Source organism: Pipistrellus kuhlii, unplaced genomic scaffold, assembly GCF_014108245.1.
Source record: "Pipistrellus kuhlii isolate mPipKuh1 unplaced genomic scaffold, mPipKuh1.p scaffold_m20_p_3, whole genome shotgun sequence".
Taxonomy (NCBI): Eukaryota; Metazoa; Chordata; class Mammalia; order Chiroptera; family Vespertilionidae; genus Pipistrellus; species Pipistrellus kuhlii.
The window spans coordinates 87503019-87530114 of record NW_023425529.1 but is presented as its reverse complement, the minus strand read 5'-3'; the positions used below and the strand labels follow the sequence as shown (position 1 = coordinate 87530114).

Here is a 27096-nt window from a genome sequence, read left to right as displayed (position 1 = left end):
CTCAGCCTGGCCTGCACCCTCTCCAATCCAGGACCCCTCCTGCCTGCCTACCTGATCCCTAACTACCTCTTACTGCCGGCATGATGCTCCTAACTGCCATCCTAATCACCCATAACCACCTCTGTCTGCCAACTTGATCACCCCCTAACCACTTCTGCATGGTGGCCTGATTGCCCCCTAACTGCTCCCCCCTGCTGGCCTGATTGCCCCTAACCATCTCTGCCTCCACCATGGCTTTATCTGAAAGTACATCTGGAAAATGTCCTGTCTAATTACATGTTACCCTTTTATTAGTACAGTAGGTCCTTGGGTTACATCGGAGATCCATTCCTAAAGCTCTACATAAGGTGATTTCTGCCATAAGTTGGAACCCACCTACATAAGCACCTACATCACTCACATCGAGCACATACTCAGCAGTAATGAAGTGAAAAAATAAAAAAAATTAAAAGATAATAATTCCTGACCTTTACTTGTGGTAAATAATAAAAAGCATAAAGCACATATGACATACGTCGAAATGACAGAACTTTTTTTTTATAAATAAATAGGAGATGGCGACATAACCATGAAATGATGTACATCGAGTCTGAAATAACCTGAGGACTGCCTGTATAGATGTTATTTGTCTGTGGTAATAACTCTTGCTCTAAAATCTACTTTGTCTGATATGAATATAGCTATTGCAGTTTTCTGCTCACTAGTGTATGGTATAACTTTTAATCTACTTTTGTCTTTTAGATATATACTAGAGGCCCAATACACAAAATTCGTGCAAGAGGCTCAGACCCCCACCGCCACAGTTTTGTCCAGAAGGTGGTCCAGAAAAATGACTGATCTAATTAGCATATTATGATTTTATTATTATTATTATATATACTAGAGGTCCAGTGCACAAAATTCGTGCACAGGGGGTTGTGTCCCTCAGCCCAGCCTATACCCTCTTCAATCTGGGACCCCTCGAGGGATGTCCAACTGTCCGTTTAGGCCCGATCCTACTAGGGTGCAACCCAGTAGGGCAGTTGGACATCCCTCTTACAATCCAGGACTGCTGGCTCCCAACAACTGCTTGCCTGCCTGCCTTCCTGACTGCCCCTAACCAATTCTGCCTGCCAGCATGATTACCCCCAAACACTCCCCTGCCAATCTGATTGCCCCTAAATGCCCTCCCCTGCAGGCATGATCACACCTAACTGCCCTCCTTTGCAGGCCTGGTCACCCCCAACTGTCCTCCCCTGCAGTACTGGTCCCCCCCCCCCAACTGCCCTCCCCTTCTGGCCATCTTGTCTGTTGGAGTGGTGGTCAATTTGCATATTACTCTTGTATTAAACAGGATATATATATATATATATTATTGATTTCAGAGAGGAAAAGAGTGGGGAAGAGAGAGAGAGAAATATCAACGATGAGAATCATTGATTGGCTGCCTCCTGTACACCCCACACTGGGGGATCAAGGTCGCAACCCAGGTATGTGCCCTGACCAGGAACCAAACTGTGACCTCATGGTTCATGGGTCGATGCTCAACCATTGAGCCACACCAGCGGAGCTACTTTTGTCTTTATGTTTAAGTAGCTTTCTTGTCAGCTTCATATAGTTGAATCTTGTTGGGGGGTTTAATCCAATCTGAAAATCTCTTCCTCTTTCTTAGAATGTTTAGGTTACTTACATTTAATATTATTATTAACATGGTTGGGTTTAAATCCATCTACCATCTTGCTGTTTGTTTCATCTGTTCTTTATTCCCCTTTGCCTTTTTCTGCCTTCTCCAGAATCAACTGAATCTTTTATTTAATTTTATCCCCTCCTAGTAGTTATAAACTCTGTATTCTATTACTGTAGTAGTTGTCTTAAGTCTTATAGCACACTAGAGGCCCGATTCACAAAGATTCATGCAAGAATGGGCCTTCCTTTCCCTGGCTGCCAGCACCGCCTTTGCTCTGGCCTGAGTCCCCTTCCCACCTTCCCATGCTGCCCAGAGGCCTGGAGCGACTGGGGTAGTGCAGAATGCCTGCATCCCGCCCCCTGCCACTCAGTGCCTATGTATGCAAATTAACCCATCATCTTTGTTGGGTTAATTCGCATACTCTCTCCTGACTGGCTGGTGGGTGTCGTGAAGGTACAGTCAATTTGCATCTTTCTCTTTTATTAGTGTAGATGTTTTTAACATATCACCAATTGTCTTAATCAGCTGGAGCCATGACAAAATACCACACACTGAGTGGCTTAAACGACTGAAACTGAGTGGGAGAGTCCAAGATCAAGGTGTCAGTGATGCTGGCTTCTTCTGAGGCCTCTCTCCTTGGCTTGCAGATAGCCATCTTCTTGATGTGTCCTCAAAGCAATAGGTCTTTTCCAGTGCACGTGCATCCCTGGTATTTGTCTTCTTCTAAGGATAACAGTCATACTAGATTAGGACCCCATTCTTAGACCACACTGAACTTAATTACCTCTTTAAAGGCCAATTACCAAATACTATCACATTAAGGTTTAGGGCTTACACATATAAATTTGGGGGAGATACAATTCAATCCATAATGCCCACTATCATAGTTTTAAACTGCTGCAGATACAGTATAACAAAGCTCACAATATTATACTTCCATTTCTCTCTTCCCAGACTTTGTGCTGTCATCATACATTTTATTTCTACACTAGAGGCCCAGTGCATGAAATTCATGCGCAGGGAGGAGGTATCCCTCATCCCAGCCTGCACCCTCTCCAATCTAGGACCCCTCGAGAGATGTCTAACTGCCCATTTGGGCCTAAATGGACAGTCGGACATCCCTCTCACAATCCAGGACTGCTGGCTCCCAACTGCTCTCCTGCCTGCCTGACCCTAACTTCTGCCTACCCTGACCCTAACTTCTGCCTGACCCTAACTTCTGCCTACCAGCCAATCACCCCCTAACCACTCCCCTGCCAGTCTGATTGACACCTAACTGCACCCCTGCCAGCCCAGCCCAATTGCCCCTAACTGCCCTTCCCTGCAGGCCTGGTAGCCCCCAACTGCCCTTACCTGCAGGCCTGGTCACCCCTAACTGCCCTACCCTGCTAGCCTGGTTCGCCCCCAACTGCTCTTCCCTGCTGGCCTGATTCCTCCCAACTGCCCTCCCCTGCTGGCCTGATCACCCACAAATTCCCTCCCCTGCCGACCATCTTGTGGCAGCCATCTTGTGTCCACATGGGGGCAGCCATCTTTAACCACATGGGGGTGGCCATCTTGTGTGTTGGAGTGATGGTCAATTTGCATAATACTTTTATTTATATAGGATATGTTATAAATCCTAAAATACAGTTACTATTTTTACTTTGAAGAGTAAATTATCTTTCAAAGAGACTTAAATAAGAAGGAATGTTTCTTATACAGTTATATGCCATTTTAGTCAACAAATATCTATTTATATGATGGTGTTCCCATAAGAATATAATTGAGCTGAAAAATTCTCATCGCCTAGTAATGTCATAACAACACATTACTCATATACATATTTGTGGAAATGATGGAGTAAACAAATCTATTGTGCTGCCAAACATATAAAAGTATAGCGAGTACAATTATATATAGTATATATTAACAATAATAAACTGTTGCTGACTTATGTATTTACTATATTATATTTTGCCAGTGGAGTATATTCCTTTTTACCTATAAAAACAGATCGCTGTAAAAGTTCACCGTGTTACACCAGTGAACAATGCTTATGTGTTATAAGTAGCATATCTAATGTTTATCATGTCTGTTGATTGTATAATTTTCTCTTGTATTTGACTTAATCTCATGTTGTATTGTAATTACTACATACCATACAGGTTTGTAGCCTAGGAACAAGTCTATTCCATATAGCCTACGTATCTAGTAACTATACCACATAGGTATCTTTAAGTACACTCTACGATGTTTACACAACTACAAAATCGTCTAACAACTCATTTCTCAGAATGCATTAGCAATGTTTAGCAGTTACTATTTTCGGCACTCTTCAGTTCTTGTATAGATTCAGATTTCCATAGGGTATTATTTTTCTTCTGCCCAAAGTACTTCCTTTAACATTACTGAAGTATATTTCTGCTGATGGTGAATTCTTTCAACTAATGTATATCTGAAAGTTTTTTTAATAGTTTTGTTTTATTTTTAAATAATTTAGGATTTACAATAAGTTGTTCCCTTCAACATATTTCCCCAGAGACAACATCTCACATAACCACAGTATATTTTCAAAACTACATAATTAACATTAGGGCAATACGTTTAATTAAATTACATCTTATTCAAATTTCACCAGACTTTACATGCACTCATTTGATTTCACTTTTTTTAAGATATTTTTTCCAAGAATAGATTTCTAAGTTGACATATTTTTACTTCCTATATTTTAAAGTTATTGCTCCATGGTCTTCTGGCTTACATTGTTCCTAACAAAAAATATATTGCCATTTGTATCTTTGTTTTTCCTCTGGCTCTTATTTGCTGTGCCTTACGTAGTATAGTTTATTTCCACCCCAGGGTTCCTTTGTGCTTGTATTCTGTGGGCACCTTGGATTTGTGGGTTTACAGTTTTAATTCAATTTGCAAAGTATTTGCCCATTATTTTTTTTTAAATATATTTTATTGATTTTTCACAGAGAGGGAGAGGGATAGAGAGCTAGAAACATCGATGAGAGAGAAACTTCGACCAGCTGCCTCCTGCACACCCCCAATCGGGGATGTGACCACAACCAATATACATGCCCTTGACCGGAATCGAACCTGGGACCCTTCAGTCCGCAGACCGACGCTCTATCCACTGAGTCAAACCAGTTTCGGCAATTTGCCCATTATTTCTTAAAATATTTTTTCTGTGCACCCACACCTCCAAATACATGTGTGTTCAGGAACTCCAAATACATGTGTGTTAGAATGCTTCAAGTTATCCCATAGCTCAGTGGTCGGCAAACTCATTAGTCAACAGAGCCAAATAGCAACAGTACAACGACTGAAATTTCTTTTGAGAACCAAATTTTTTAAACTTAAATTTCTTCTAACGCCACTTCTTCAAAATAGATTCACCCAGGCCCTGGTGTTTTGTGGAAGAGCCACACTCAAGCGGCCAAAGAGCCGCCTGTGGTTTACGAGCCGCAGTTTGCCAACCACAGCCATAGCTGATTTTCTGCCTTAAATCCCAGAGTATATTTCAGATATTATAGTTTTAAACTTTTAGAAGTTTGATTTGGATTTAAAGTATCTTTCATGTATACAATGACATGTTTAATCTTTCCTGTAAGCTTCCTAAATATATGGAATACAGTTCTAACAATAGCTTTGATATTCTTTTTTTTTTTTTAGATGTATTTTATTGATTTTTTGCAGAGAGGAAGGGAGAGGGAGAGAGAGTCAGAAACATCGATGAGAGAGATACATCGACCAGCCGCCTCTTGCACACCCCCTACCAGGGATGTGCACGCAACCAATGTACATGCCCTTGACCGGAATTGAACCCTGGACCTTTCAGTCTGCAGACCGACGCTTTACCACTGAGCTTTGGCAGCTTTGATGTTCTTACATACAATTGATGTGACATTTCTAGGTCAATTTTGATTGATTATATTTTCTTTTTTTCATGAGAACTATTTTCCTACTAATTTGAATATATATTTTTTTTATTAGATGCCAAATATTGTTACTTTTATCTTGTTGGATGCTGAATTTTCTTAATTCTTATAAATATTCTTTAGCGTTGTTCTTCATCATAATTACACTGCTTAAAAATTACTCTGATCCTTTTAGGTATTGCTTTTAAGCTTTATTATTATTACTAAGGCAGCCTTTATCTTTGGCTAATTTGGCCCAATACTGAGGCAAAAGACTTCCCGTAACCTACTTGATATAATCCAAAGAAACCTGAGTTCACTACAGCATTATTTATAATACTAGTATGACTATTTTAAGGAGAATTATGTTTTCCATGTTAGCTGGTGAGAATAGGAACAATTTGTGGCCTTGTATAATCTCTGAGAATTATTCCCTGTGATCTTTTCAGAAATTTCTTCTTCTAGCTCTAGTAGCCTATTCACTCATATCTTCTTATCAGTACCCAAATGAAGATTCAAGGGAAACATTAGCAAGTGTCCAAACTTCTCAGAGTATGAGCTCTCTCCTCTCCAGTACTTCCTCTTATGATCTATAACCACCTTGAGTTCTGTAACTTTCAGTTTAGTATCCTTAATTAGATTTGCTCCATCTGAGTTCCTTGTCTAGGCACTAGGTCTGGAATCTCCCCCTAGGTAGTAAGCTGGAGCAATAATAGAGCTTATCTCATTTGTTTCCCACCTATCAGGGATCAGTATCCTCCACTGAATAATCTTTTGTACATTTTGTTCAGTGTGTTTGCTATTTCTGAAGAGAATATAAGTCTAATACCTGTTCTTCCATCTTGGCCAAAAGACAAATCTAATGGTGATGTTTACAAAACACAAAGTATTCTGATTTGATGTTAAGTTAGCAATATATAAAAATTAGCCAACTCTTTGTTTTGGTTAGAGCAGATAATAGTAAAAAATAAAGAGGTACTTTACAATTATCATCTCAAACAATTGGTGAGTAAATCAATTACTGTCCTTTAAAGCTCATTTATTTTTTCAAGTTTTGTTTTGGTTTCTATATCATCTTTCCAGAACAGATAAATTATGTTACAACTAATTATCCTTTTATAATGCAGTTATGTTTGCAGCATCAAGGCATGGAGTCTTGCCAAAACCAGTTTGGCTCAGTGAATAGAGCATCAGCCTTCGGACTGAAAGGTCCGGGTTCAATTCCAGTCAAGGCCATGTACCTTGGTTGCGGTCACATCCCCAGTGGGATGTGTGCAGGAGGCAGCTGGTCGATGTTTCTTTTTCATCGATGTTTCTATCTATCTCTTTAACTCTTCCTTCCTCTCTGTAAAAAATCATTAAAATATATATATTTTTAAAAGGCATGGATTCTATTCTACACCCTAAATAATTCTCAAATTCAACTATTTCTACTTATTTCACTGACAGTGAGATAGTCTAGGCCACCATTGTCTCCACTCATATTAACTACAACATCATCACAATGGACCAACTTGACATCTCTTGCTCAACTCCAATCCATCTTTTACTTTTCAGCCAGTATAAAAGAGAGTAGGAAAGAAAATAGAAAAACAGAAGAAAAGGAGAAGGAAAGTAGGAAGAAAGGAAGAAAATTTTTATTTAATAACTTTATTGCTGAAATCCAATTAGATCGACCAGGTCAAGTTTCCACTATCCCTGATTAGATTCAGTCAATAAGAAAAAAGGAGATAAAATATTAATATTAACCTAAACCTAATCTACTTTTTCCCAAAACCTACAATTCCAATATCCCATCTTCACTACTAGCCTCCCTCTTTGGAGAGACAAAGGAGCATAACTGAGACTAAGATAAGACACAATGCCATAAAAAGCAGCTCTATTCAGAGCTTTTTTTTATTAGTCTTCGGTGTTCATAAATAACACAGAATAAAGAGGAACAGGGTAAGATGAAAAGGAGAAGTCAAATGGCTAACCAGATCCTCCAAGTTCACATTTTTACAAGATGTTTTTAAATAATGGGTTATTTCCTCATATTTCAAGCATATCCAAATATGCTCAATTTAAAATTTATTATAAAAATGTACTCAACTTCTGAATTATACAGAAACTGAGCTACTTATGACATATCAAGGTTCATTTTATAAAAGTTCACATCTAAATACGATTACTATTTTGAAAATAATCTAGTATCACAATTACAAATTGCCTGAAGTAAGCTGGGTCCTCTGACAAACACTCCAAAAAAGAAAATATTATAAGAGATAAAACAAAGAACGTATATACTTATATGTATAGCCCATGGACATGGGCAACAGGGAGGTGAAGATCTGGAAGGGGGATGGGGGTGTAAGTACTAGACGGAGGGAAGGAATGAGGGGAATTGGGAGACATTTGTAATACTATCAACAATTTTTAAAAAAAAACTTTTTTAAAAGAAAGAATATATTCTAAATAAGTCAGGATCAAATTGATGAAACCAGTGAAAGTTGATTACTAGGGCTTCCAAGAAATTCACATCAGTGTTCTTTTAAATGTAAGTTCTCGTACTATAATATGATTATCTTAAGGAGAAAGTAGCATGTGTAATACCAGAACCTGCCAAATGAAAAACAATTAGTAATAAGTGTTATATTACGGTAGAATTAAACAGAAAAACTTTCATGTACTAAGTATCAAGTAATTCTATATAATAGCTTAAAATTACAAGGCACATAAATTTCCAAAGATACTCATTATTCACTCTCTATAAAGTTTGTCAAAAATAACTAATACTATAAACACTATTTTGGGGAAGAGTTTGAGGATATGTATCAAAATGAAAAATAAACGTGCCCTTTGACCTAGTATTCCCACATATAAGAGTTACAGCCAAGGAGAAAATCAACCAAGTAAAAAAGATTAAGATGATCACATTTATTTATCATCTTTTTTAAAAGGAAGCAACTAAAATATTACTAGGAAATGGTTATGTGGATCATTAATTTGTAGCCATTAATAATCACTGGCATTACATTGACATCAGTGAAATGCAAATTAAAACTACAACGAGATATCACCTCACAACTGTCAGAATAGTTATATCAAATCAATAAAAAACAAGTATTGGCAAAGATGTGAACAAAAAGGAACTCTTGTGCACTGTTGTGGGAATACAGATTAGTGCCGTCACTATGGAAAATGGTATGAAGGTTCCTCAAATATTAAAAACAGTATGAGGGTCCTTATGATCCAGTTATTCCAGTTATGGATATATATCCAAAGAAACCTGAGTTCATTGCAGCAATATTTAAAATAGCCAAGGTATGGAAGTAACCCAAAAGCCCATCAATAGATGTGTGTATAAAAAAATTGTACATATACTTAATAGAATATGATTCAGCCATAAAAAAGAATGAAACCTTATCATTTGCAACAGCATGAGTGAACATAGAGGATATTACATTAAGCATAATAACTCAGAGAAAAACAAATACCATATGCCTTCACTTATATATGGAACCTAAACAACAAAGTAAATAAGCAAACAAAACTGAAACAGACTCATAGATACTGAGAACAGACTGGTGATTGCCAGAGGAAAGGGATATTGGGGAACTAGGTGAAAAAGGTAAAGGGACTGAGTACATATTGGTAGTTACAAAATAGTCACAGGGATGTAAAGTACAGTATAGTCAATAAAATTATACTGACTATCAGTGCCAGGTGGGTACTGGAAATATGAGGGGGAACACTTTGTAAAGTATATGATTATTTAAGCACTGTACTGTATTCCTGAAATGAATACAAAATAATATTAAATGTAAACTATAAATAAAAAATTTTTAAATCATGTACATTGGTATATTTTTATGTAACCCTGGAAAGAGACCCTTATCAATCACTACTAAGTAAAAATAAAATAAATATTAAGCCACAACAAAGCAATTATACTAAACTGCTATTTATGTAAAATGGTGTGTTTATTATTTCTAAGAGAAAAGAGAGGCGAAGAATGTGCATGTGTGTAAAAGGATGCTAACTAACAATGCTCTGGCTGGTCTGTCTCAGTTGATTGGGCATCATCCGGTGCACCAAAAAGTTGTAGTTCAATTCCCAGTCACGGCCAGGCCCTGGGTTGTGGGCATGATCCCTAGTGGAGGGGCATGCAGAACACAACTGATCCATGTTTCACTCTCACACTGATGTTTCTCTCTCCCTCTCTAAAAAAATAAAATAAAAGATGTTCATTATAATAATGTTAAGAGAGATGTTATCTCTGTGAACTGGATTCATTTTTGCTTCCTTCTTTGTACTTCTTTGTTATCTACTTTATTCAAATATATATAAATTTTACAAAAATGTTTTAGGAAAGTTTGTTAAAATTTGTAAAGCATGAAACCACTTACATCTACCTTTTCCCATTTCTGTACATTAGGGGTGTCGAACTCAATCAGAGAAGGGGCCAAAATCTAAAATCCAGCCTAAATCGCGGGCCAAATGGTTTACTGAACAGTCATAAACTGTCACTGTGATGGAAACGCAGCGGAGTGCAGTGATGACAGCGCGGTGCGGGCCACATTGCAAGGCCTGGCGGGACGAATTTGGCCCACGGGCCTTGTGTTTGACACATGTGCTCTACATCATCACTGAATGGAGAAGGATTATCATAAGAATTCACATAGCCCTAGTTGATTTGTTCAGTGGTTAGAGCAGGCAACCAATTGAGATGTGTCTCTCACACTGATGTTTCTCTTTCTTTGTCTCCCTCCTTTTCATTCTCTCTAAAAATCAATGGGAAAAAAATATATATATATATATTTTTTTTTCCATATATATATATATGTATATACATATATATATATGTATATATATATATATTTTCTCAGGTGAGGATTAACAACATTAATAATAATAATAATAAAGTGCAACTGATGTTTACAAAAAATTCACATAAAATATTCAGTGTTTAAATTGAGACCAGTAGAACCAATGTATATCAAAAAGCAAAGTCTGTATCTGGAAGACAGATGATAAATTAACTTTTTCTATTTTTACTGATTTCAGAGAGGAAGGGAAAAGAAGAGAGAGAAAGATCAATGATGAGTGAAAATCACTAATAGGCCATCTCTTGCAGGTCTCCTACTGAGGATCGGGAATAGAACCCACAAAATGGGCATGTGCCCTGAATGGGAATCAAACTGTGACCTCCTGATTCATAGGTTGACATTCAACTACAGAGCAACACCAGCCAGACATTATATGACATTTAAAAACAAAAACAGATGAACTCCTCTTTTACTTAATAAATTTAATAAAATATATAAAACATTAAATTATAGGACTAATATCAAGCCACAGACACATCTCACCAGCTAATCTTTATTTAATCTACATTTATTCATGCAATCATTTGAGTAGCAACACCGTGACCCTACAACCACAACACCCAGGGACCAGCTGCGAACCAATGAATACCTGACCTCAAGCAGCGAAAATATGCAGATTCGGAAGAGCTCTGCACCTTGTCACAGAAAAGTCAGATTTCGCCCAGAGAAAGATGATGTCTGTGATGCAAGCCAAAGTGAGATACGTGCACAGCAGAATCTAGAGGTACAGAGGAAATCTACACCCCACAAAATCCAAGACCCTTGGAGCCAGTGTAGTCTGCAAATGTGTAAGAGCAATATTAGGTGTGGCAGGGAAAACAAAATCTAAATATTGTGTAGAAAGGACTTAATAGCCCTGGATGTGAATACAAAAACATTAGCACCCAGGGGAAAATCACAAATGACTGAATAGGGGTGCCAGAAGTAGAGGAAACTGAGCAAAGAATAGAAAACCTGTTTGAAGAAATGATACAGAAAACTTCCCTGATATAGGGGGGGGAAAACTCACACATGTCCAAGAAGCTCAGCAAAACCCACCCAAAATGAACCCCAAAAGATCAATGGCAAGGCACATTACAATTAAATTGGCAAACACCAACAACAAAGTAAGAATCTTAAAAGTGGCCAGAGAGAGACAAAGTTCCTAACAAAGGACCCCCATCAGACTAGCGACAAATTTCTCAACAGAAACATATCAGGCCAGAAGGGAATGAAATGAAATATACAAGGTCATGCAAAGGAAGGGTCTGAATCCAAGAATACTGTACCCAGCAAGGCTAACTAATCAAAATTGAGGGTGAAATCAGGAACTTTACAGACAAAAAAGGAATAAGGGAGTTTATTACCACCAAACCAGCAATGCAAGAAATACTAAAGGGTCTGCTGTAAAAAGAAGAAATAGGAAGCGAAGAAGGAACATAGGCAGAAAGAATAAAATGGTGACAAACAAGTACCTATCAATAATAACTTTAAATGTAAATGGATTAAATGCCCCCCCTCCCCCCCAAAAAAAGACATAGGGTAGCTCAAGTGGATAAGAAAACATGATCCATACATAAACTGTCTACAGGAAACCCATCTCAGAAAAAAAAGACTCACAAGGACTGATGTTGAAGAGATGGAAAAAGATTTTTCAGGCTAATGGAAATGAAAAAAAGCTGGGGTAGCAATACTTATATCTAACAAATTAGATTTCAAAGTAAAGGACATACAAGAGATAAGGAAGGCCACATCATAATACTAAAGGAAGAAATCCAACAAGAAGATATAACTCTGGTAAACATATACGCACCAAATACAGAAGCAACCAAATACATTAAAAAAACTTCTGAAGGCTATCAAGGGAGAGATTGACAGCAATACAGTCATAGTAGGAGGCTTTCATATCCCACTAACACCACTGTACAAATCCTCTAAACAAAAAAATCAGCAAAGGAACATCAATCCTAAAGGACACACTAGATTAGATGGAATTAATTGACATCTTCAGAACATTTCACCCAAAAGCCACAGAATATATATTCTTCTCAAGTGTACATGGGTCTTTTAAAAAGACAGACCATATATTGGAACACAGGCAAAGTCTCCTCAAATTCAAGAAGATAGAAATCATATCAAGCATCTTCTCAGTTCACAATGGCATAAAACTATAAATCAACTACAATAAAAACAATTTAAAAAAATCAAACACCTGGAGGCTAAATACCATGCTATTAAACAATGACTGGGTTATCAGAGACATCAAAGATAAATAAAAATCATGGCAACAAATGACAAAGAAAACACAACAATCCAAAATCTATGGGACACAGTGAAAGCAGTCCTGAGAGGGAAGTTCATAGCTCTACAGGCATAACTCAAAAAACAAGAAACAATGGTAATAAATTATCTAACCATACAACTCAAAGAGTTAGAAAGAGAGCACCAAGAAAATCCCAGCATAAGCCAAAGGAAAGAAATAATGAAGATCAGAGCAGAGTTTAACAACATAGACACGAGGAAAAAAAAAAAAAATCAACAAATCCAAGAGCTGTTTCTTTGAAAGGATAAATAAGATTGATGAACTTCTAGCCAAGCTCACCAAGAAGAAGAGAGGAACCAAATAAACAAAATCAGAAATGAAAGTGGTGAAGTAACAACCAATCCCACAGAAATACAAACCATTAAGAAAAAATACTATAAACAACTGTATGCCAACAAAATGGACAACCTAGATGAAAAAGGGCATATTCTTAGAAAATTACAAGCTCCCAAAAGTCAACCAAGAAGAATCAAAAAACCTGAATAGGCTGATAATAACCAAAAAAATTGAAACAGCGATCAAAAATCTTCCAGCAAACGGAAGCCCTCACCAGGATGGCTTTACAGTGGAGTTCTATCAAGTATTCAAATAAGAACTAAACGCTATCCTCCTCAGACTATTCAAAAAAATTCAAGAGAAAGGCACACTTCCAAGCTCTTTCTATGAAGCCAGAATTAACCTAATCCCAAAACCAGATACGGACATCACAAAAAGAGAGAACTAGAGGCCAATATCACTGATGAACATAGATGCTTAAATCCTCAACAAAATTCTAGCAAATCGGATTCAGTAAAACATCAGAAAGATCTTACACCACGACTAAGTGGGATTTATTCTGGAGATGTAAGGATGCTACAATATCTGCAAGTCAATAAATGTGATACGTCACATAAACAAACTGAGAGACAAAAATCACATAATCATATCAATTGACACAGAAAAAGCATTCGACAAAATCCAACACCCTTTCTTGATAAAAACTCCCATCAAAGTGGGAATAGAGGGATCATACATCAACATAAAAGCCCAATATGACAAACCTACAGCCCACATCATATTCAATGGGTAAAAACTAAATCCATTTCCCCTAAGAAAAAGAACAAAAAACAGAGGCCCAGTTTTACCATTTCTGTTTGACAGAGTACTAGAAGTACTAGCCATAGTGATCAGAAAAGAAGAAGACATAAAAGGCATCCAAGTTGGAAAAGAAGAAAAACTGTCCTTATTCGCAGATGACATGATATTGTATATAGAAAACCCCAAAGACTCTATCAAAAAACTATTAGACTTAATAAATGAATTTGGCAATGTAGTAGGATACAAAATAAACACCCATAAATCTATGACCTTTTTATACACCAATAATGAAGTCACAGAAACAGAAATTTTTTAAAAAAATCCCATTTACCATTGAACCAAAAAAAATTAAGATACCTAGGAATAGTTAAATAAGGACATAAAACACCTTTGTACTCAGAAAACTATAGCACATTGAAAAAGGAGACTGAGGAAGACATAAACAAATGGAAGAACATACATACCATGTTCATGGATTGGTAGAATCAACATCATTAAAATGACAATTCTACCTAAAGCAATCTATATATTCAATGCAATACCTATTAAAATACCAATGGCATATTTCAAAGATCCAGAACAAACTCTACAAAAATTCATCTGAAATAAAAAAGATCCCTAATAGCCACAGCTATCCTGAAAAAGAACAAAGTTGGAAGGATCACAATACCAGACATCAAGTTATATTACCAAGCCACAGTTCTCAAAACTGCCTGGTACTGGCACAAGAACAGACATATAGACCAAAGGAACAGAATAGAAAATCTAGAAATTGATCCAAGCCATTATACTCAATTAGTATAATATTTGACAAAGGAGGCAAAAGCATATAATGGAGTCAAACAATCTCTTTAATAAATTGTAATGGGAAATTTGGTCAGATACATGCAAAAAATAAAAATAAAAAATGAAACTAAATCACCAACTTACACCATACACAAAAACAAACTCAAAATGGCTAAAGGAAAGCACAAAAATCCTACAAGACTCAATAGGCAGCAAAATTGTAGACATACATCATAGCAATATCTTTACAGATACAGATCCTAGGGTAAGAGAGATTAAGGAGAAAATAAACAAATGGGACTACATAAAAATTAAAAGCTTCTGCCCAGCAAAAGAAAACACCAACAAAACAATAAGAAAGCCCACTGCATGGGAGAACATATTTGCCAATGTTATCTCTGTTAAGGGTTTAATGTCCAACATATACTGAGAACACATGCAACTTAACAAAGGAAGGTAAACAATCCAATCAAAAAATGGGCAAAGGACCTTAGTAGACGCTTTAGAAAGAAAGCCAAGAGACATATGAAAACATGTTCAAAGTCGCTAATCCCCTGAGAGATGAAAATCAAAACAACGAGGTACCACCTCACACCTATCAGAATAGCTATCATCAACAAATCAACAAATGACAAGTGCTGGCGAGGATGCGGAGAAAAGGAACCCTCCTTTACTGCTGATAAGAATGCAGACTGGTGCATCCACTGTGGAAAACAGTATGGTGTTTCCTCAAAAATATAAAAATGGAACTGCCATTTGACCCAGTAATATCACGTCTAGAAATATATCCCAAGAAAACTATAAACACCAATCAGAAATAATATATGCACCCTTATGTTTATAGCAACACAATTTATAATAGCTAACATTTGGAAACAGCCTAAATGCTCATCAGCTGATGAGTGGATTATAAAACTATGGTACATCTACACAATGAAATACTACACTGCTATAAAAAAGAAAAAATTCTTACCATTTGCAGCAGCATGGATGGAACTGAAGAACATTGTTGCTAAGTGAAACAAGCCAGTTGGTGAAAGAAGAATACCACATGATCTCACTCATTTATGAATAATAAAGAACATTATAACCTGATCAACAAAAAGATAGATAGAGGCAGAGAAGCTTCGAACAGACTGTCAAATTACCACAGGAAGGCTGGGGAGTGTTTGTGGGGGGACGGTAAGAGATCAACCTAAGGACTTGTATACATGCATATAAGCATGACCAATGCATAAGCAAAGACACTGGGGGAGTGGGGTGAGGGCATGTGCTGGGGGTAGGGGAGGCCAGGCGAAGGTCAATGGGGGGAAAAAGGAGACATATGTACTACTATTTGTAATACTTTAAACAAACAAAAATAAAGGAATATAAAGAGGATCCCTAGCCAGTGTTGCTCAGTGATTACAGAGTTGGCCAGTGCAGAAGAAGGTCTTGGGTTTGATTCCCAGTTAAGGGCATGTGCCTGGATTGCAAGTTTAATCTGGCTGGTTGGGATGTTTCTTTCTTTCTCTTTCTCTCTCTCTCTCTCTCTCTCTCTCTCTCTCTCTCTCTCTCTCTCTCTCCCCCCCCCCCCACCCCCTTCTTCCCTCCTTCCTTCCCTAACCCCCTCCCCTTCTCTCTCTCTCTCAGGAAAAAAAGAAAAAAGGAAACAATATCCTCAGGTGAGGATTAACAAAAACATTTTCTTAAAGGATGCAGGTGGTAAAAGTCAATGGGGGGGGGGGGGGGGCGCGAGGAGGAGGGGTAAAAGACATATGCAATATGTGCCCCAGGCCCAATAATAAAAATTGTTTCAAAAAAAAAAAATTTTTTTTTAAATGATGCAAAGAGCAAAGTTTCAAAAACAGTCAGAAATATTAAGTATTGAATTAAAACTGCTGGATTTGTTGAAACCGGTTTGGCTCAGTGGTAGAGCGTCAGTCTGCGGACTGAAAGGTCCCGGGTTCGATTCCAGTCAAGGGCATGTACATTGGTTGCAGGCACATCCCCAGTCGGGGGTGTGCAAGAGGCAGCTGGTCGATGTTTCTCTCTCATCGATGTTTCTAGCTCTCTATCTCTCTCCCTTCCTCCTCTCTGTAAAATATCAATAAAATATATATTTTTTTTTAAAAAACTGCTGGATTTGCTAATTGAGGGATCTCTGAGAAACTTTGAAAGCTGATTCAGCAAAATTTTTGATGTCACCAAACTGTAGACACTGAAGGAATAAATGGGTGCTAAAGAAATCAGAGACTTCCATCAAGATGGCAGTGTACATAAGCACAGCACTCACATTCTCCCACAACAACATCAATATTACAACTTAACCACAGAACAACCATCATTCAAAACACCCTGAAATCTGGCTGAATGGAAGTCCTCCAACTAGAGAATTAAAGAAGAAAGCACATTGAGACTGGGAGGAGGAACAGATGTGCAAAACAGGCTGGTCCTACATCCACATGTGGCATTTTTTTTTAATTGGGAGGAATATCTTGGCTGCAGAGGCCACCCATGAGGAGTAAGGGGTCCCAACACTACACTAACCTATCATCCCAGGGTTCCAATACTAGAAAGAGATGTCTCCTGGAACTTTGGGCTATAAAAATCAGCATAGATTATGGCTGAGTGATACAGAGTCTGCTGGAATCCCAGTCAGTACTTCTTAAAGGGCCAGTGCATAGACTTACACTCAATCCCTCTGAACTCCAACACTAGGACAACAGCTTGAAAGGATCCAGGAATACATGGGCAGAAACTAAATTGACTGGTATCAGGGCAAGAATTGGAGGTCAGCTTTCTCCCAGACAAAAATGTTAGCAGAAGTCATTGTTCTGAGGCTGAGACCTCCCCCATCACAGAGCCAACTGGGGCACCATATTTGAGTTTCCATCAACCTGGCTCAGTCTGTTCCCCTGGACTTCGTGACACCCCGAAACCCAGCAGGACCCAATTTGGTGCCAGACTCAAGGTGTTTGCAGTGTTTCTTCTATATGAATAGTCTGTCATGGCTCAGGCTTCAAACTTTTCTAAAATCTCTCAAAGCAGCAGCGGCTGGACTCAGTATGCCCCATACTTCTCAAAATAAGATGCCCTAGGCCCAAAACTAGCAGAGGCCTGTCTTGCTTCACAGCTTGACCTCTCTGGGAAACTCTAAACCCAACACAAGTAGCAGCCATCTGCAGATAGCTCTGTAGTTCATGCCAGACACAGGCAGTAGATGACTTTGCATCTCCAAGGAAGCCCAGCTTTAGACCATGCCACATTCACAAGTGACACACTCAAGGGGCTGATTTGGAGAGCACCAAAGCCACACTGAAGCAAGTCCTGCTCCATAGAGATGTCTCATGCATAGCAGCTCTTCCCCTATAGTTGCAGCTGGTCCTTACAACCAACTGGCTTGGGAACCACCCTTCTAGTGATATGAACAGTAAGCAAGGCTCAACTACATCATGACAGTGCACACAGCCCACACGAGCACACCTGGAGTGCCCAGCTCAGGTGCCTGGGGAGACTGAGCCACTGGGCCCTACAGGACAGCTATTACATAAGGTCACTCTACTAATTCCAGGAAACATAACGGCTCTATCTCATATAGAGAAATAAACACAGGGAAGCAGCCAAAATATGAAGACAAAGAAATAAGTCACAAAGAAAGAAAAGAAGAAATCTCCAGAAAAAGAACTAAATGAAATGGAAGCAAGCAAACTACCAGATATAGAGTTCAAAATAATGGTTATAAGAATGCTCAAGGAACTTAGCGAGAACTTCAAGGAGCTTATAAAGAACATCAACAGAGGAGGGGAGGAATCCAAGATGGCTGCTCGGGTAGGCAACTAGCCGCAGCCGCACACAACAATTTCAACAAAATACAACTAAAATATAAAATGGACATTACCCAGAACTACAGGAAAGTCAACTGACTGGAAATTCTACAACAAGAAGCAAGGAGAAAACCAGAAGGAAGCGCAGAGGAGCTGTAAAAGCCCAAGGTACGGAGACACGCGGCGCGCGCGGAGAGGACAGAGCCGGAGAGGAGGGAGGCCGAGTGCCTGGCTGGCGGTCCCAAGCGGGAAGGAGAGAAAAGCTCCGACTGTGCTGGGCCCAGCTCCAACTGCTCTGAGCCCCAATTCTAGGCCAGACCCCGGGGACCCAGGCTCATCCATAGGGAGCTGGGCTGTAAGGAGGGACTCCAGGGAAGCGGCGAAAGGAGGTCCCTGAGGGGCGCACACTGCGCGCAGAGTAGGGCCGGCCGGCTGTGCAGTGGGATTGCCCTGACGGGAAGGAGACAGGGGCTCCAGACTGCTCTGAACGCCACCTCCAATCCCACTACCAACTGAACTGAACCCCAATACCGGACTCATTGGGGGAGAGCATAGACAGTTTGGCAGCAGGCGAAAATCGAGGGCACCTTTCTCTCAGAGGCGCTCGCAACAAGTACTGAAGGACCCTGAGTCTCAGGAGTCGCATAGGGCGGGGCTGACGGAAGCCAAGGCTGTAGGCTCCACCCTGAAACCCCGCCCCATCAGGAAAGCTGCCTGCGAAAATGCCTAAACCAAATAGATCACAAACGAAAGAAATGGAGGACAAAAAGCGACTGGATATAGAGTTCAAAACCACACTTATAAGGTTGTTCAAGAATCTCCTAGAAAAGGCCGATAAAATAAACAAGACCTATGAGGATATGAAAAGGGATCAACTAGAAATAATAAGGGATCAACAAGAAATAAAGAATACATTGTCTGAAATAAAAAATATTATACAGAGTCCTAAAAACAGGATGGAAGATTGCAAGAATCAAGTCAAAGATTTGGAACATAAAGAGCCAGAAGACACTCCTCCGCAGACGCAAGAAGGCCAGAGAATCCAGAAAGTTGAAGATAATGTAAGAAACCTCTGGGACAACTTCAAGCGAACCAACATCAGAATTATGGGGGTCCCAGAAGATGAGAGAGAGCAAGATATCAAAAACATACTGAAAGAAATAGTGACAGAAAACTTCCCCCACCTGGTGAAAGAATTAGACTTACAAGTCCAGGAAGCACACAGAACTCCAAACAAAAGGAATCCAAAGAGGACCACACCAGGACAAATCATAATTAAAGATTCCAAGAGCAAAAGACAAAGAGAGAATATTAAAAGAAGCAAGAGCAAAGAAGGTAGTTACCTATAAAGGAGCACCTATACGATTGTCAGCTGATTTCTCAACAGAAACCATGCAGGCCAGACGGGAATGGCAAGAAATATTCAAGGTGATGAATAGCAAGAACCTACAGCCAAAGATAATCTATCCAGCAAAGCTATCACTCAGATTCGAAGGTCAGATAAAGAGCTTCACTAATAAAAAAAAGCTAAAGGAGTTCATCATCACCAAACCAGAATTATATGAATTGCTGAAGGGGGTTCTTTCAGAAGAGAAAGTAAACAAAGATAAAAATTATGAACAATAAATACGTAACTATCAACAAGTGAATCTAAAAACCAAGGAAACTAAAAAAAAAAAAAATCTGAGGAACAATATTAACTGTTGAATATAATAGAATCAGAGGTATGGAAGGGGAGTGAACTGTTTATTCTTGGGGAAAAGGGGAGAGGGGAATGTGGGAAGAGACTGAACATAAACTGTGCACCTATGGATGAGGACAATGGGGGGTGGGGAAAGGGCAAAGGGTGGGGTGAGAAGGGGGGGAAAGGAACATTTGTAATAATATGAACAATAAAATTTTATTAAAAAAAAAAGAACATCAACAACATAAAAAAGGACCAGTCAAAAATGAAATATACACTAACTGAAATGAAGAATAATTTATAGGGAATCAAGAAGAAAGTAGAGGATGCCAACAATCAAATCAGCAATTTGGAACATGAAGCAAAAAAAACAACCAATCAAAAGAGCAAAAAGAAAAAAGAATCCAAAAATATGAAGATAGTGTAAGGAGCCTCTTGTACAACTTCAAGCATATCAACATTAACATCATAGAGTGCCATTAGAAGAGAGGGTGCAAAAAATTGAAACCTATTTGGAAAAAAATGACAGAAAGCTTCCCTTATCTGGTGAAAGAAATACATACAAGTCCAGGCAGTGGAAAGAGTCCCAAACAAAAGGAACCCAAAGAGGCTCACACCAAGACACATAATTAAAATGCCAAGGGTTGCTGAAACCGGATTGGCTCAGTGGACAGAGCATCGTTCTGTGGACTGAGAGGTCCCAGGTTCAATTCCAGTAAAGGGCATGTACCTTGGTTGCAGGCACATCCCAGTAGGTAGGAGGTGTGGAAGAGGCAACTGATCGAAAGTTCTCTCTCATCGATGTTTCTAACTCTCTATCTCTCTCTCTTCCTCTCTGTAAAAAAAATCAATAAAATATATATATATATATTTTAATTAAAAAAAATAAAATAAAATGCCGAGGGTTAAAGATAAATAGAAAATCTTAAAAGCAACAAGAGGAAAGCAGTTAGTTACCTACAAGGGATGGCCCATACGGCTATCAGCTGATTTCTAAACAGAAACTTTGCAGGTGAGAAAGGAGTGTCAAGAAATATTCAAAGAGAGCTCGGCCAGTGTGACTCAGTGGTTGAGCATCAACCCATGCAGCAAGAGGTCACCATTCAATTCTCAGTCAGGGCACATGCCTGGGTTGCAGGCTCGATCCCTAGTGAGGGCCATGCAGGAGGTAGCCTATCAATGTTTCTCTCATCAATGTTTTTATTTCTCTTTCTCTCTCCTCTCCTATTTCTATAAAAATCAATAAAAACATACTTTATTTTAAAAAACAAAAAAATAATCAAAATTATGAAAAGTATTCTACTCAGCAAAGCTTTCATTTAAAATTAAACATCAGATAGAAACAAAAAAAACTAAAGGAGTTCATCACTATCAAACCAGTATTATATGAAATGTTAAAGGTCTTCCTTAAGAAGAAGAAAGAAAAATCAAAAGATTTAAAATATGAACAATAAAATAGCAATAAATACAAATCTATCACCAACTGAATTTAAAAATCAAAATAAACAAGGGATCTAATGAACAAAATAAATTGATGAATAAAATAGAACCAGTGGCATGGAAACAGAACAGATTGAAGAATCTCAGGGAAGAGATTAACCAAAGAACTTATATGTGTATGTGTGTGTATATATATATATATATATATATATATATATATATATATATATATATATGTAACCCATGGACACAAACAATAGGGTGGTGAAGGCCTGAGGTGGGAAGGCCAGGTGGAGATGGGCAATATGAGGGAAACAGGAGGACATCTATAATACTCTCAACAATACAGATGTAAAAAATGATAAAATGATAAAAATAATTTGGGGGGGGGGGGGGAATCAGAAAAAAAAGACAATCTATTCAAAGGGTCTCCACATAGGAAATTCACAAACATAGTAATAGAGACCAGATTGGCATTATCAATATTCCAAGCAGCCATTTGAAAACTAAATTTCATTTCCACCAAGCTACGAAAGACTAAGAGAAAAATATTAAGTTCCTTTTACTCCCTAATTAACCTATTATAGGTTACAAATGTATGCTTGGTAGACAGGTTCTTTCATATTATGAGATTCTTGGTAGAAAATAAATAAAAAGATTAAGCACTAAAAGACTGGGAATCATGGATCTTGAAAGATATCCAGCACTAAATAGAGTATATGCAATTATTACTAATAAAGGTAGAAACCTTCAACAAAAGGCTTTTTTGTTATTGTTGTTGCCATTTTAAGGTTTTAGTTGGTTGACTGGTTTTCTTTTGTTTTCAGCAGCAACAGCAACAACAAAAAAACTACTAAAGATGTTAGTAAGATTAAGATATCAATGTAAAGCAAGGTTTAAAGTTCCAGTTAAGGATCATTGAGAAAATGATGCCTCAGAAGAAAAAAACAGCTGACTTTATAAATGTTGCAGTCACACATAAGTCAAGTCCATGTCTGGAAAACTATGTATGCATTCTCATCCTCAAAAAAGTTCAGTCAATGAGTTAGATAAATAAACCAATTAAAGTTTTAATACAACTAGAGTTATATCACACAGAAATGTAGAATTTTTAAGTCTGACAAATATGGGTTCAAATTTCTACTTTTCTACTAATACTTAGCCTTAATGTTACTTGGCTTCCCTGAAAATACTTCATTTAACAATAATTTTTGTCCCATAAACTATTCAGAAGACCAAAAGAGATAATATTGGCACAAAGTAATCATTTAAAAACATAGCTATAATTACTAAAATAAAATATAGACAAATATCTCTCTGATTTTAGGATTAAGAAGACCTAAGTTTTAAATGAAAAGGAAACAATTGAAACAGGACAGAGTAATATATATGGCTATACAAACCCGTTAAAATTTATGTGAAAAATATACAATATTGAAAAGTATACATCACACAAAACTAAAGAAATATTGGTATTGAATATATTTATATAAATTATTTTTCTTATACAACAAAAAGATAAAAATCCCAATAGTAAAAAATCATGTACTAACGTAGTGTGCTCTGCATAAACTGCTCCAAGTATCCAATTTAGGAATCCACAAAAATAGTAATGGAAACCAAACCAGATAGGTATTTTCCAACATAAGACTCACAGTGTGAGGTATTACTGCCCCTCCAATATTTATATCCTTAAAGAAAAAGGACTATTTGAAGCATAATAGTAGTATCTGAAATATAAGTCAGATAACACCAATTCAATCTTCCTCACATGAAAAGCAAATCTATTACTAGATGTTTTAATTAAAAATAAAGTATAAGTCTATCATATATTCTAAGCCTAACCTAATAATTTTTCAAGTTTTGCTAAAAAGAGTTATCTGAAAACTGCCACTGGGGTAAGGGGAACAGGAGCAGTTGTATGAGGTTGAATGGCTATGCCTCTGTACTTATCAGTGTTTAACTCACAATGTCCACAACTTACAAGCAGTTTCAGTTCCACTTATATCTATTCTTATACAGTCGGGTTCAATTTATTTTCAGACTTTCTTTTTAAAACTAAAAAATAAGCCTGGCCAGTGTGGCTCTGTGCTTGAGCATCAACCTATGAACCAGGAGATCACGGTTCATTTCCTGGTCAGGGCACATGGCCAGGTTGCAGGCTTGATCTCCAGTGGGCATAGGCAGGCGGCAGCCGATCAATTATTCTCTCTCATCACTGATGTTTCTCTCTGCCATTCTGAAATCAATAAAAATATTTTTTAACTGAAAAATAATTCTAACAATCCACATCAAATTTCTCTCCTTCTGATCTCAGACAAAAATTCAGTAAACTCTACGGCTACCCGAAATTAACATATCCAAAACTTTACACTTAAATTTAAGTATATGGGCCTAGTCGGTTTGACTCAGTGGAGAGAGCATTGGCCTGTAGACTAAAGGGTCCGGGGTTCAATTCTAGTCAAGATTTGCCCTGATTGCAGACTGGATCCCCAGTAGAAGGCATGCAGAAGGCAGCCAATCAATGATTCTCTCTCATCATTGATGTTTCTCTCTCTCTCCCTCTCTCTTCCTCTCTGAAATCAATAAAAATATTTTTTTAAATAAATAAATTTAATACATGATTATGTGAACCCACACACACACCACTTCATATTTTCTACCAAAACTTTAGTTGGACAAATACCACATTTTGCAATATTTAGAATAACTTCTTTATTCTGTGTCCAAGGCAACGTGGGTATTGTTAAGATATTAATATTAAACAGACCAAAATATTGTGAAATCCCTTCATAATACAAGTTTACTCAAAGAAATAAAACCAAATTGTTAGCTTTGTTTTATCTTCTCGGTATATGGTATGTGTATGTGAATTATAGGCTTTTGGCTAGCAATATATTAAAAGTACAAATTTACTCAGAGAGGAAAGATATACTATTTCCAGCTAAACTAAAATTTTTATTAATAGATCTATATTATACAATTACCAATTTTTAAAAATAAGACTATAATGATTATAACCCTAATTGAAATTGAATATAATTCCATTATTTTGTATGTACTTCAGAATTTTATACCAAAGCTAGCCTTTGAGTTATAAAAATTCATTTTCATTATTCAGCACTCATAAGGCAGAATCAAAGATAGAAATGTATCTATCATAACTCTAAGACAACATACTACTACTGAAGGTGGTTTTAGAGCAAACACTTGACAAGTTTGTTCAAATACAATTTTTATTTCCTAATGAAAATGTACAAAAAAAGAAAACCCACGAAGCTTCCTGTGGTTTAAATTCCAAATAAATAAGATTTTCTACATTAAATTTTATAATATGATTTTTCAATGTAGTACCTTGAATAACTTCATGCATTAAAAATAATTAAACTTGCCCTGCTTGGTATGGCTCAGTTGGTTGGAATGTCATCCCATACACCAAAAGGTGGTGAATTCCATTCCAAGTCAGGGCACATATCCAGGTTACAGGTTCGATCCCCAGATGGGGCTTATGTGAGAGGCAAACCATAGGTCTTTCTCTCTCTCTTTTTCTCTTTCTCTCTCTCAAATCAATGAATAATAATATTTTAAATCTTATTAACTGTTAACAAGATCTAAAAGGAAAAAATTAAATGTAATAAAATAGGAAAATATACAAGCAGAGAAATCTTAAAAAAAAAAAAAAAAAAAAAAAACAACCACCAAACAAAATCATTTTGTTGGTTAATGTGCCACTAGCCTCACTTTCATTAAAAAAATTCACCTATGTATATCATCTAAGCCACCCAATCTCACACCCACCACCCCACAGACACAGAAAGCAGCCAAAATATTCACTTTCAAAAAATGTCTAGTAAAATTATTTTTACCTGTAAATTGTTTTCTGTGAGTCTGTTCCACCAAACCATATTGATAGGTACTCCTGATTTACACCTGTCAGCAAGGCAGCCAATAGGGTTCTTTGCTTTTCGTGCCTTTGATCCCATCGGAACTAGCCTCTCCTCCAGCATCCCCAGGCGATACTTTCTTGGCTAGAAAAAGAAGGAAAGAAACCAGGCCACTCCTAACATCCCCCACACTAATCTAAACTAGCATAACTAACAGAGAAGATACCAGGAATGGTGGAATAGAATACAAAATTTCTAAGACACTCCCTCTAATTTCCTTGTCACCAACCAGCATTTTCCACCCCCACCCCCAATACACACCTCCAAAATAACCCACAGTCCTAACAGGCTAAAGAGCAATATTATATAAAGCAACAGATGTTTTAGAGAAATATATTATAATCTAAATTGATAAGACTTTAATGAACAGAAATGAACTTATCAGCAAAATAAATGCTTTGCAAAAATTTTTCCACTGGCACTTACCTATTCTTACTGCAATATGAAGAAATGGCTTCAAGGGCACAAAAATACAAGTAAAAATTTTTCTCCAAATTATACTTTTTTCTGCTCCCTATATCACTGCCTCAATTCCTACTGAGAACTACCCCACTTAAAAGAAGCTAAAGCCTAAAGAATATACTTAAAAAAAAATTTTTTTTTTAACTCTATACACATTAGACCAGAATACAAGTCATTCTATCTGAAGTGGGCATTCAACTTAAAGTACTCAATGAAAAGAAATAACCTCAAACTTTAAATAAAAATACACAAATATTAATGCTCTAATAAATTTCAGACTGATTTGAACAGACTGATGCTAAATAAACTGTCCAATGAAATAATGAATTCACTGGCTAATATTATATATAATAAAGTTAGTAAACTATCTTAGTGACTGACAGTGTTTTTTATTATGTGAATGTTAATTACAGTTTCCACCATCTTCTCTTAATTATATCAAATTTGCACTAAATTGAATGTTAAAAGGAATTTGTATATATTTTTTTCCTTTAAGGAATAATGACACATTCTTGAGAAGGTATCTAATTTAAGACCTGAAATTTTAAAAATCTGTTTTCTCGTTGTTCTGTCATAAGACTGCTAAAGCAAATAATTAACTTTCTTCATAAAAAGGTGTCAAAACCAGACAAATATATAAAAAATATTTATTCCAGAATAAAAACAAACAATCTGAAGAAAACACTTGATTCCTAAATTTCAAAATGATCTTGAAAATTATGCCAATGGAAATAATTCTATGCGACTTACTTTCTCCACTCCACAAAAGGCCTTCCACTATGCTGTCTTTGGTTTAAGGAGGAAAAAACGTTTTTTAACTTGCATAGGAAAGGCAACTACGATATACTACCTACATACCCAATAATTATAGCAGTGGATAAAGTTTCATGAAGGTAAAATATTTTCATCTCTAGGCAGTCATGAACCAATTCAATTTCCCTCTATGTCTACATCAGAAGAAATTTTTGTAGATGAGAATAAAAATGTAGCCTTCAAAACCATATTACAAATGAAAATTTTAAAGCGAGTTATTTCTAGTAACTAGAGTTCACAACTATAAAGATTTTATATACAGCAAAAATAATATAAACTTAAGCCTTCACTAATTTACATTTTAGAGAATGTGTGGGCTAAGGATTATCCTATTTGAAAAGTT

General features: G+C 37.2%; 1 protein-coding gene across 7 annotated transcripts in view; it reads right to left on the bottom strand.

The window, feature by feature from the left end:
* PAN3 (poly(A) specific ribonuclease subunit PAN3) overlaps nucleotides 1-27096 on the bottom strand; it is a 163032-nt gene that overhangs the window by 98127 nt on the left and 37809 nt on the right. For 5 of the 7 annotated variants that reach the window (XR_004990857.2, XM_036454657.2, XM_036454660.2 and 2 more), the window contains exon 5: nucleotides 25401-25562. The exons of the other annotated variants lie outside the window; for them this stretch is intronic. Coding sequence is in view for 4 of the 5 variants with exons in the window: in XM_036454657.2 (XP_036310550.1) it covers nucleotides 25401-25562 (162 nt within the window). In the remaining variant the exon portion in view is untranslated. The remainder of the gene's footprint in view (nucleotides 1-25400; nucleotides 25563-27096) is intronic. 7 annotated transcript variants of the gene reach the window in all.